General features: G+C 34.1%; 1 protein-coding gene across 1 annotated transcript; it reads right to left on the reverse strand.

The window, feature by feature from the left end:
- On the reverse strand, positions 1-7,165 carry BXL2 (beta-xylosidase 2). The gene is made up of 7 exons (XM_059583318.2): positions 6,626-7,165; positions 5,479-5,757; positions 4,809-4,978; positions 3,163-3,260; positions 2,725-3,075; positions 1,545-1,958; positions 1-817 (listed from the first exon to the last, which is right to left on the reverse strand). Exons 1-7 carry the CDS (start codon positions 7,136-7,138, stop codon positions 216-218), a joined length of 2,427 nt encoding a protein of 808 aa, XP_059439301.2. The 5' UTR covers positions 7,139-7,165; the 3' UTR covers positions 1-215.
- Positions 7,166-13,312: the final 6,147 nt, after the last annotated feature.

Here is a 13,312-nt window from a genome sequence, read left to right on the forward strand (position 1 = left end):
TACAATTGCAACAATAAGTTTCAATATCTAAATGCAAAATTATATCTTTCAGCTTGCGCTCTGGTTTTTTATTTCTTTTTCTTGGTATCTTCTTCCTCCTGGTAGACCATAATTTCCTTGAATGTGTGCCTGAGAATGCTGCTATAATTCTTGAAAACAATGAAGCAAATGGGTATTTATCGGTGGGAAAGACGAGGTTTCAAATGCATAGAAATTTAAGATTTGATCACTCCAAGTGTTGCCGCTTGAAGAGAAACAGAGTGCTTGATATCACCAATATGAAGATTGTGTTGACCCAACGGAATTCTGCGAATTCCAGACCTGTCCACGACGCTGAGGAACTTGCACACGTGGATATTGATTCGGAGTCGCTGATGAGCCCTGGCAGGGACGTGAATTTTATCGAAGGCGACCAGTTGTTTGTGCGGAGCCCAATGGCCGGCCGGCGGCGAGGAAAATATCAGCACAGTGTGGGAGCCATCCATGGAGCCTGTGTTTTTGACTTGCAGATCGATACCCAGAGAGATTTTGTTGCATTTTGCGTGTGTGACCTTGATTGCCTTGCCGGAAAGGGTTGTGTTTCCGCGAGCATGGCGGCCGTCGAGAGGGATGGCTACCACGGCGGGAGCTCTGGCTATGGTGTGAACAAACTTGGTGTAGCTCATCCCGTGCCCAAATGGATACACCACTGGACCTCTGTAGAATCTGTAGCTTCTTCCAGGGTAGCCGTTTGATTTGCTTGGTCTCATTGCCATGGCTGTCATAGGCAAATTTTTAAGGTACTCTTGTGGGTACCATGTCATAGGTAACTTGCCCCCTGAAACCCACACAAAAAGGTTATTTGATGTTGGGAAGAGACTTTAAACGCAGCAAAGAATTAGGGCTTATAATTTTTGAAATAATCACTCATTCGATGCAAAATTAATGAGTTATAATCAAGTAAAATAGAATTTTAATCAAATGGGATTAATTCGATTAAACATTATTAATAAATCGGTTGCTTTTAGGTCAAAGACATTAAGCGACTCCCATATCGCCTATAAATTAAAACTTTTTTTTTTATCATTAAAAAATTAAAACCCTAAAGTTTACGACAAATTACTCTCAACATTTTTTTTTTTTTTTTTGAATGGCCATTCAAGAGGGGAATGGATTCGAACTAGTGATTTTCGCTGATTGAGTTATTCCTCGAAGACAAAATTACCCTTAACTAATTGTAAAGATATAACTTCGATGGTGTAATTTATTTTTACATTCAATAATTGAGATTATTGTGCAAATATAATTGTATGAAATGCTATTTTTGTACTCAAATAACTTTGTTAATTAAATAAGTTATATTAGTCTAGTCACGGCAACTCAATACAACTATTTTATTAAATATATTATGCAAGTGTTACCCGCCTATTTAAACGGGTTGTTAGAATTGAAAAGACTAATCCGTTTAATTAAATAAATTAAATTTGGATTGACCCATATAATTTTATCAACAAGACCTAAACACAAATCGATAGCCCTATTATTTTGTAAGGAAAAAAGTGAACCTGGGTTGGATGTTCCAAACAAGATATCCGCAATGGCAGCTCCCCCAGCCTGGCCAGGGTAACCGGCCCATACGATAGCAGAAATGCGTGGATCATTATGGGCAAAAGCCACATCAATGGGGCCGCCAGACATCAAGACCAAGATGGTTGGACCCTTGGAGGCTGCCGCCACCTTAGACACGAGCTCTTGCTGGCGCCCTGGTAAAAGGAGCCCGGCCCTGTCCCTGAACTCTGCCTCAACAGATTGGTCAAGCCCCACCACTAAAACCGTCGCATCTGCGTTACGGGCAGCATCAACCGCCGCGCCGAAGAGCTGGTCTTTGGCACAAGCTACGTTGGCGCACCCCTGTTGGTGAATTGTCTTCGCATATCTCCCAATTCCTTGTAGGGGACTTGTGTATCCACATGCAACACCTACAAAAAAGCCCACAATCAAAGTGTTTCAAAGCCCATTTGCAAGAAATTGTATCTCATTTATTATTTGAATTAGCAATAAATTACTGAAATTCGAATCCAATGAATTTTAGTAAAATTTTGGGAAGAAAAATGTTAAGGGTACTAACTATTTTACTAACATATGGGTATTAACATGATGTGTACTGTGTAGTTTATTCATTAGATATGATTAAAACAATTAATAAAAAAAATGCTACAAATACCAATAAATAAGTTCCACCTCATGTTAGTACTCATATGTTAGTAAAGTTAGTACCTTAGTATTTCTCTTTTGAGAAATCTTCACAAATGACCCCTATGAACTTTCACTCGTTTTGAGAAAACCCCAAATTTCAAAAACTCTCGAATTCACTCATTAAACTTTCAATTTGATGTAATATACCTCATCCGCCAATTTTTAGTGTTAACTTCAACGAAAACTAACAAAAATATCAATTCGGTCACAAGAGTAAATTTGAATTTTTTTTTTTTTAAAAAAAATCAGAAATATGAAAGTCATTTAATCATGTTTAACATCCGTTTAACATTGAAAATTGATGAAATGTGGTATGTTGCATCAAATTCAAAGTTGAGGAAATAAGATTCAGAGTTTTTAAAATTTAAGAGGGCTTCTTGAACCAAATGGTAGTTAAGGGTCCTAAATGAAATTTGTCATAAAAATTTTGGTATCCTTAACATTTTTCTCATTGGTAGATCTTTTTGAAGGGAGAGAAGGATAATTTACCAGCATAGTTTCCGATCATGGTGTCAGTGACATTGGAATTAGGCCCAATGACAGCGACGGTAAGGTGACGGCGAGCGGACAGAGGCAGTGAAGGGCCGCGGTTCTTGAGAAGAACAATGCCTTGCTTGGCGGCTTCAAAGGCGAGCTCTTGGTGAGCTGGGGTGCACACATCTTTCGGGCCAAGGTTTCCAAAAGGGTGCGCCGACGGCTCTCCGTCAAACATCCCCAGCCTCATTTGGACATTGAGTGTGTTGACTAAAGCGCCATTGATGTCCGTCTCCTTCAACAGCCCTCTTTTTACTGCGTCCTCCGTGTGTACGGCTAGGAAAGGCCCACAGTCCAAATCCAATCCTGAACGTACATCACCAAAATGTTACTCTCTATATTTTCATGCACATTTATTATGCATGTATGATTCAATCTTTATATTTCTCTAACCTGCTTTGATGGCATCAGCAGCTGCTTCTTCTGCTGTTGATGTATAATGTTGCTGATCATAGTAAACCCCGACTGAATCACAATCTGAGACAATGTACCTACGGGTCCCCCCAATTGAACATATAAATATAATCAAACAGCTCAAGATCTGCTCGAACAAGTAAATCTTAGGAGTGTACAAACGGAACAGTTATAACTGTCTCGCAAGCACTAATCGCTTATAACCGCTAACCTTATAATCGCATAACCGCTTAGGACGGGACGGTTAGCAGTTTTAGGGGTAGGAAAAAATAGTTAATAACCGTTAACCACTTACCCTTATATATAATAATATAAATATATATTTTATATTAAAAATATAACATTAAAACGACGTCTTTAACACCAAAACAATGTCGATCTAAATACGAGTTAACGATAGAGTTTCATTATATTCATTTTTTTTTTTTTTATAACACTTTCATCCAAAATTATTTAAAATAAGCCCAAAAAATAGGCACAATGAAGGCCCAAAACAACTTAAAAAGTCCATATAGAAAAAAGCGGTTATTGATTTGTACAACAACTAACTACCAGTTATAAAATAACAGCTAACAGTCTAAGTAGAGCGGTTGTAATTATTAAAATTCAACAACTACCTTAGGAGATTGCAGTTAGTGGTTTTATCCAATAACCGCAACCACTTGTACATCCTTAGAACATTCCCAATGGAGGAACCATATTTTTATGTAAAATGACTTCTCAAAACTCACTTTTATCTAGTTTAGCTAAGCCATTTTTATATGTTTCTACATTCGATTAGCTATATTTCTATCTATTCTATTAAATTATTATTAAAAGCAATAAAAGTTTTGGGAAAAAGAGAATATGTAAGAAAAAATTAAAAAAAATTTGGGAAAAAGAGAACATGCAGAGAAAAAGTAGGAAAAGATTTGGGAAAAAGAGAAAATAAGTAAGAAACAATGAAAAATAAAATAGCTCCCTTGAAAAGTGCTGCTACATTTAGCTTTTTTTTAGCTCTTTCAATCAAATATCTATTTTACATTTTTTTTTAGCTAATCCAATGTAGGGGGATTTGTAAACATTTGAAGAGCCATTTTAGATAAAAGTAACATTTAGCTCTTCCATTGGGAATGCTCTTATGAATAAGAGCATTCCCAATGGAAGAGCCAAATGTTACTTTTATCTAAAATGACTCTTCAAATATTTAAAAACTCCCTACATTGAATTAATCAAAAGAAAATGTAAAAGAGATATTTGATTAAAAGAGATAAGAAAAAATAAAATAAATAAAAAATAAAAACTAAATGTAGCAGCACTTTTAAGTGAGCCATTTTATTTTTTATTGGTTCTCACTTATTTTCTCTTTTTTTGTCTCTCACATGTTCTCTTTTTCCTAAAACTTTTCATATTTTTTCTCACATGTTTTTTTTTTTTTCAAAATTTTTCTTACTTTTAATAATATTTAAATAATATACATAAAAATATAGTTAATTAGATGTAGGATACTTTTAAAAATTTATTAGCTAAATTAGATAAAGTGAGTTTCAAAAAGTCAATTTGAATAAAAATTTGGCACCTCCATTCAAAATATTCTAAATTGTAAAATTGTTAGAAAATTTATATCGAAAAACCTAAAAACCTACCCATCAAGTTTCCAAACCCCACGTACTGTTTTACGCAGGAGATTAGGGTCAGCACAGGTGGGCACACCATTGACTTGATTGTAGGAGCACATGACACTGGCCACCTTGCCCTCCTTCACACACATTTTGAATGGAACATCGAAAGTATCCTCAATGTCCTGTTTGCTAACCTGCACACATCGTGACCCATCCGTCAGCTGTCATGTCACGTGAGCTGTTAAAAACATCATGGGATTAGGTACCCAAAAAGTTCATAACATAATGCACCAACTTGCCATAATAATATCACACACAAAAATACTTTAACCTAATTTCCTTTTAAACAGAAATAAAAAGGAAAAATGTGATTTTTAAATGTATTTTCAATAAATTATATGTTCAAAACGCATGAGAAAATAGAAAATAGAAAATAAAAATCTATCCTTTCTTTTCTCGGTGCAGAGAAGAGAAGGATGGGAATTCTAGACATGGTGTGACATGAAAGAAAGTGCATTGTTGGTCCCGGATTCTCATGCCATGAATTTCAAAGAGTGGGCCACCAACACTCGCCCATTATCCTCACTGTCGACCATTGCACACATGATCAAATTACACGTCAGCTATATCAGCGGTCTGAAACCGATAATCACACTCACACACTCACACGTACGTAAATATCCAGCAATTTTACCTTGGCGTTGAAATGAAACCTATCAACCCCATTCCAATTGTCCAGGTCATAAGCCGTGAAGTGCTTGCAACAAGCCGCAACCTTCAACTTGTTACCGTCATTTCCCTGTAGACCTCTCACGTAGCTGGCACCATATGTACCGACCACCACGGGGTCTTCACCAGGAGTCTCCTGTCCACGTCCCCACCTCGGGTCTCTGAAAACGTTGACGTTGGGGCTCCAATATGTGAGCCCCGCCTTTCCCCCATTGTACATCGCTCTTGCCTCGTCTGACACAACCTGCGACACCGGTCCACGTTAGAATATTTGTAGCTTTGCTGCTAACATGCGCAAATATAATATCATGGGCAAGTTGAAGACCAACAGGAAATACAATAAAATAAAGTTATGGACAGATTGAGAATTTATTCAACCAATGATGGCTCTGGCCTCTGGGTGAAACCTGCTGCCAGCTGCTTGATGTGATAGAAAGGAAAAAGGGAACGTACTTGTACTTTAATTCTTTTAATTGGCCAATTAATTGAAGTAAAAGCTTAATTAGTTAGTAGATCCAATAGAAAGACATATATAATTACATTCATGAAATAACAAAAGTTTCTATCATTATCTCTACTAATTAATCCATGAATAATTCATTCTCACTCACTTTTATTTTATATGTAATTTTATGTCTTTCAGAATTTATTGTTGAGAGAAATGTTTGTTTTCTTTATTCTACACTTTTTTTTTTTTATTTGCCCCAGATTTGTCCCCACATTATTTGTATGCCAACCAAACAAATAGAACAAAGCAGTTTGGTTTGTTAATGTTTTTTCAGATAATGTTTTTTGTATTTTTGTTTGAAAAAATATGAAAAAGTAAAAAATAATTTATAAAAAAGACAAAATTATGCGATATTGTAAGTAGATATTTTCCTTTTTCTTTACAATAACGTAAGCTATATGCTGAGAAGCTAAAAGCTACCAATTTTCTATTCAAAGATACTCTCTTTTAGCACACTAACAAAAAGAGATCAACCGAAAGCTGCTCTGTGGCTCTTAATAGGAAGCAGAGCATAATCTTTACCTAATATACTTAATAATATTCAGATATTTATTTAAAAAAAAAAAAAAAGAAAAAAGAAAAAAGAAAAAGAAAACCGTCTCACCCGTCCGATTGCTTCCCACAAGGATGCATTGAAAGAAGCAGCGGTGGTGATAACCTGAGGGAAGCTAGTGGCGCCAGGGAAGTCCTCACCAAACTTCGTTCCGGGACCCACATTCGAGACCCCATGAAGAGCCTCCGACCACCACTCGTACCCTTTGATCCTCAGGCGCGGCACCGCCGCCGCATTGTTCACCAGCAGGCGAACCTTCTCTTGCAGCGTCAACCTTCCGATAAGGTCCCTCACTCTTTCCGGTATTGGCAGTGAAACCCGACAAAACGGCAAGTTCCTCGTCGTTGCGTCTTTTGGGTCGCAAGCAAATGGCTCGCGGGCCTCACTGGGGTGCCGAGAAACGCCCCAGAGGAGGAGGAGGAGGAGGAAGACGGCGAAGAGGGATGAGGAGGGCATGGTGGTTGAAGCCAAGAGAAATAATATATATATGTGTAATTGTGTTTGTGCAAGATGGTGGTGGATCAGTGCTGTATATATATATACATATAGGTGAAGGTGAGGCATGCACTTGTGGTAGAACGGCAGTGATGATGTAAGAGAACCGCTTTCATGATTGAATCTCCATTATTATATTACTTTTAATCTGTTTTAAGAAATGCCTACCTGATGGTGGATTGTAATCCGGTGGTACGTAACTACCTTTTTTTCAAGTTTAATTTAACTGCTAACCAAAAAAAAAAAAAAAGAAGTGAATTTACCTGCCTTTTTTTTTAAAAAAAAATATATATATTAATAAATAATTAAAAAAAAACATTCTTAAAAATGTAAAAAAACAATTTTCAAGAAGTGAATTTACCTGCCTTTTATGGCGTATTGAAACTCTTTTAAACCAAAAATAAAAAAATAAAAACTCACAAAACACATTAACAAACATAATCCTAACTTTTATTACAATTTCTTATCACGTCATTCACTAGATAGTTAAATTGATAAATGTCGTATAAATTGTTTGACAAAGAAAAAAAAAAAAAAAAAACTTACAATAGAAGGTATAGTACCCTAATAAGAGGGATTTAAATTTTTAACAACTTGTTATATGAATTGCTAGTAATTCAAGTAATAAATATGAAAGAGTTTTTATGTAGTTCACTTATCCGAATTAAACCGAATGTATGAGACATATCTTATATTTATGATTCGATTTACTAGCTATATGAAAAACAAAATTGTTAAAAATTCATATCCTAACTAGATTCTGAAAATGGTTCAGAAGAAAAATAATATGAAGTTGCTCATTTATGTGGGTGACAGGTGTTATTTATTGATTCGGTGTAGGTTTACCCAAACTTGAAAGGGCATTGGTGGTGGTGCTGTTCCCAAGTTCCAAGAGATAGTTGGTCAATACGTGACATTATAGAGTAATCAGGTGGATGGTAGATCATCAGATTGACTTCAATGCTTTTAAAGAGACGACAATTTCCTTCTCATTTCTGGCAACCATAAACAATTATGTGGGGAGCTCATTGCAAATTTGTGGTGATGGTTTTCTGAATTGACTATATTACGAATTTTCTTCCTTTTTCTTTGTACTTTGTAGTGCCTTTAACTCCAAGGAATAAACAAAATGATGGCTTCATTTACCTCAACATAAAATATATTTTTTGGAAAAAATGTTCATAATGAAAGATAAGAAAAATACTAATTTTCGTCGGTTGATGCAATTTTTTAGACAATCGGACCAGCAATACAACTCTTGCTTAAAAAAAAAAGTCATTGAAAACGGTCGATCTTTCAAGTCTATGAGGGAGGAAAATGGTATACAGAGTGGGAGATGTGATCATGAGGGAGGAAAATTGTATAGAGAGTGGGAGATGTGATCTATGAGGGAGGAAAATTGTATAGAGAGTGGGAGATGTGATCTATGAGGGAGGAAAATTGTATAGAGAGTGGGAGATGTGATCTATGAGGGAGGAAAATGGTATAGAGAGTGGGAGATGTGATGGGGAGGAGGAGGAAAGAGGGGGGGGGGGGGGGGGGGGGGGGTTTTGGGCATAGGTTATGGGTGGAGGGAAATGAGGAGATTATCCTTCATAAATGGAGTGGTGTCCCTTTTAATAGGAAGTTCCTTAAATTTAGTTCTTTGGATGCACATTGCATGCTAAATTTGTGACGAGAAATGTTAGGTATTTTTTTATTGTTTTCCTGATATTCTCTTAGTGTAATATAGCTTTTAAAATCACAAATATATTAAAAGTCAATAATAATAATATCAAATTCAACGATAATTTTAAAAGTTATATCATAATTGAAAGAATACCAGTAGAACACTAGAAGAACACTTAGCATTTCTTATTTGTGACTGTACATTTAAATTTAATTTTATTAAAATCTAAAAAATAAAAGATATATTAAAAGGGTTAAATACTCCAAACTCTCATGGGGTTTCCCAACTTTATTTTTTCCCCTTGGGGTTTCATTTTTATCACAGGAGATCTCTGTGGTTTTGATAATAGACCAAGTTAGTCCTCCGTTAGTTGACCGTTAGTTGACTTAACGGAATGCCACGTGGACCAATTACATGTTGACACGTGGCACCTACTTAATTTTTAAAAAATTTTTTTTTTTAAAAAAAAGTATTTTCTAAAAAAAAAAAAGAAAAAAGATTGGGAGTGGCCAAGCCACCCTCGGTACCCACTGGGGGTGGTTTCGGCCACCCCCAATCTTTTTTCTTTTTTTTTTTTTAGAAAATACATTTTTTTTTAATTAATATATATATATATATATATATATATATATATATATATATAAAAAGTAGGTGCTACGTGTCAACATGTGATTGGTCGACGTGGCATTCTGTTAAGTCAACTAATGGTCAACTGACGGATGACTAACTTGGTCTATTATCAAAACCACATGGACCTTCTATGATAAAAATGAAACCAAAAAAAAAATTTATAAAGTTGAGAAACCACAATAAGCAGGTTTAAAGTATTTAACCCATATTAAAATTACACACTTCTCTTGAATGCAATTAAAAAAAAAAAAAAAAAAAGTATTTAACGGGGAAGAAATAAAGAGGTTTGTTTATTATATTATTAAAAATTACCCCGTTCTTGTATCGTATTTACTACACAAGTAGCTTGGCTTGGAAGAGAAGTCAGTCGTCAGTCGTCAGTCGTCAGAGGCCCAGAAACCATGACATGATTGCATTTACCGAAAGGAGAGAAAAACACATCACCCTCTCTAATTGACATCTTACTGCCCATTTTGGGTGTTGTCTTACGACCAAATTCTATGCTTCAGCTTCACTTACAAGAATCTGGTAATATGGGTACGTTTCTTAAAATCTTTGTTTTAAAATTATTAATGGATTCAAATTTGATCATAAATATTTTAAATTCTTTAATAATTTTAAAAGTAATGTTATAAAATAAATAAATAAATCTTACTTATAGCATTATTCATACCTAAATTATAATTAATTCTATAAAATAAAATAAAAATACAATAAAAAGGAAATGAAAAGCCGACCACTTTGTATGGAAACTTGGAGTGTCAGTTTTAAATACCGTACGTGCGATAATCTTAGGTAGTGGGAAGAAAAAAGAACGCAGCCACTTGTACAACACTTTATTTTTCTTTTTCTTTTTCCTTGGTAATGCGCCCATAATTTGTAGCAGAAAGTTTTTGTCCGATTTTATGAGCTCGGGAAAGAAAGGAATGCTAAGTTTACAAACACGAGTTTTGTTAACAGGCTGTAAAGAGTCAGATAAGTATTTGTCAAAATTTGATGTGGTTTTATTAAAAAAAAAAAAATAGAGAAAAATCTCTCTTCCTAGTCTTGCTAGATTTTTTTTTTTTGTTAAATTTTTATGAGTTAATATTTAGTTTCTAATGCCTCAAAATTTATTTTTAAATTTAAAACTAAAACCTAGGGGTGGAAGGTTAACCATTTAGGGATGATATCACTTAAAATGAATTTTATCATCCTAAATTTAGTGCTAATACTTCAAATTTGAATTTCCCTTTAATATCTCTCTTTTTCAATTTAAAAAACAAATTTAAAATAAAAATAAAAATAAAAAGAAAGAGGTTAGATGTTTGACGCTTGAGGTAGCCGGAAATTTCAATTCTACAAACACATTTTACAAAAAAAAAAATAAAAATACAAACTGATGTGACACAATATGATTGGATATAAGATAAATTTAAATTTTGAGAAATCCAATCATATTGTGCCACATCAGTTTGTAAAAAAGTTTTTTTGTAAAATGTATTTATAAGCCTAGCATTTTCTGAAATGGAGTTTTACTCATTTATAAAATTGATTTTTTTTTTTTTTTGGTAAGTAAAATTAAGGATAATGTCACTTTAAACTCCTGAATTACTACGCGATCAATTTAAACACTCCGTCAGATTTTAAACGTGACATTATGGGTTAGCATTTTGAAGTTTGGGGGGGCTTATTAGATCTTTGCATTTAATTAAAATCGTGACATTATTGGTTAGCATAAATCATATTGCAACACATGTCACTACAATATAAATATTAATATTCAAAAAAAATTGAGAGTGTAGTCTAACCGCTCTCAAATTGGCTAGAGAAAGTAGCCAAATTACTCAATGACTGTCGAGGATAGTTTAGCACCCTCATTTAGCTATTTGGAGGTAGCCAAACTACCACTTCATTTTTTTTTATTTTTTTGATATATTTTATATGTTTTTATTATAAAAAAACACGTGTCGCAGTATAATTAATGTTGACATAATGTTTTAACGATTGCCGTCAAATCCCTGTAATTGATTTTGCATTTTTTCCTTTTCTGTGAATGTATATGTCACACTTCTCGGCAGTTAAAGAACTTAAAAAGCATTAGTATATGAGGTGGAATTTAGTTAAGACAGTTTGGTCCGGTAGGGTACCTTGCGTGGCCTTCGAGCCCTAACTCCTAACAAACTCCTCCTTTCACAAAGCTACTTTAACGATTTGCCCCCTTTAACGGCCTCCCTTCCCAACTTTACATCCTTATCAAACTTCTGCTTTGTGATCGTTTGGAAGATCTCATCTCAATCCAACTTGTTCTTCCCTTTTCATCGTTTTGCTTTTGGTTAGCAAAACTCAATTTCTTTACAATTACATAATTCAGTTCGCAAACTTACAAATTAATGTAGCAGCTTATATGACACGTTATGTATATAGACATGTCGTGTTAGTTTAGAAGGTATAATTTGTCATTACTCTCTAGGGATCGGAGAAGAAGACGGCTGTTACTTGTTAGTTGTTAGTGTTGGCCTTCAAGGGATAGAGATCTCTAATAATTTATTTTTCAAATTACAAATAATTATGATAATAAGTATAAGAGAATTGTTGTGTGGCCTATTTATCTGAACGAACATCCTTGTCGAGATAATAGAGAGATAGGGATAAGGATCCGAACTTTTGAGATTGATGGTGTGGGTTTGGATAATAATGTGGTTGATAGGGTATTAACATGGTAATCATTAATAATATAAGCTGGAGATGCACTGGAAAATATCACCTAATGTTGTCATAAAAGCTGTGGACCAGCTTTTCTCTGGAACAGTATAAATTGGATGAGGATGATTAAAAGTTAACAGGAAAAATGGGATCAAGAGCTTTCACATTAATACTAGTATGACATAGTGTGTTTCTTTAAAAAAAAAAAAAAAAAACAGAATAATCTGACATTGTGTGATATGCTTTCCAGCTAACCAACGCCCACACTTATATTTTTATTCAAATTTAATGAACATAGATCAGAAACATCTCTTTACAAAATTCTTATTCAAATTTTTGTAGTTGAGATTTTTTTTGATTTGTTTAAATAAATATGAATGAAAATAATTTTAAATATTTTTTTATTAGAGCATATATATCTTATCCAATGGAAGCAGATCGCGTTGGGCTGACTGCTGAGAGGGAAAGAAGCAACATATGTGATATGACATTTCATATCCCAAGCTTCATTCCCGTACGTACCAGACAGAAGAGGAAGCATATCGCGTTGGGCTTCCTTGGGCTTCCTTCCAATGTGTGGATAAGTTGGCTGGAGATAGTGCTTCTCATGTGCGCCATACATTCCAAAATATAACAAAAAAATAAAAATCGTGTTGTCTTAATTTGTTTTGTCTTACATGAAGATTATTTCTTGTTTTTTTTTTTATGTTTTTTTTTTTTTTTTTTTAAATAATATCCACCTAAAATCAGAATAAATTGTAACATTTTTTTTAAAAAATGTTATACACAATATTAACACTTATTTTATTAACAATGAGATAATAATTTGAGCAGTACATATATTTTTCTAGGTAAATATAATTATTGTGATACACATATTGCATAAAAAATTACCTAATTTTGATTTTAAATTGTTTTTATCATGTTTTTAGTTGGCCATGCAAAATGAATATCGAGCCACTAAATGGAGAGGATCTCTGTTCCAACAATTCACGAACTTAATGTGCTTTAAAAGTAAAATTAATTTGGTTGCACTAATTTTGATTTAATTTGAATAAAATATACTCCAATTCAGAACAAGCCATAACTCCATGGAACATATATATAGTAGCACTAATTTCTGTCCGTTTACCAAGTTTGGACCCTTTGACCAACCCATCAAATTATCCTTCAAGACATCGTCCTAATTAATTAATCACATTCAAACACAATACACACGCATATATTACAATGCCAAACACACTTTTAGTCTTTAAAAT

This window comes from Corylus avellana, chromosome 1 (genome assembly GCF_965113065.1).
Source record: "Corylus avellana chromosome 1, dhCorAvel1.hap1.2, whole genome shotgun sequence".
NCBI classification, from domain to species: Eukaryota; Viridiplantae; Streptophyta; class Magnoliopsida; order Fagales; family Betulaceae; genus Corylus; species Corylus avellana.

Excerpts from the sequence above, each read along its gene's own strand:
- BXL2 (XM_059583318.2), bottom strand. The coding sequence starts at position 7,138 with ATGCCTCACCTTCACCTATATGTATATATATATACAGCACTGATCCAC. Across the intron at positions 4,979-5,478 it reads GGTTTCATTTCAACGCCAAG|GTTAGCAAACAGGACATTGA; the intron begins GTAAAATTGCTG and ends CGATGTGTGCAG. Across the intron at positions 3,261-4,808 it reads GGGGTTTGGAAACTTGATGG|GTACATTGTCTCAGATTGTG; the intron begins GTAGGTTTTTAG and ends GGGGACCCGTAG.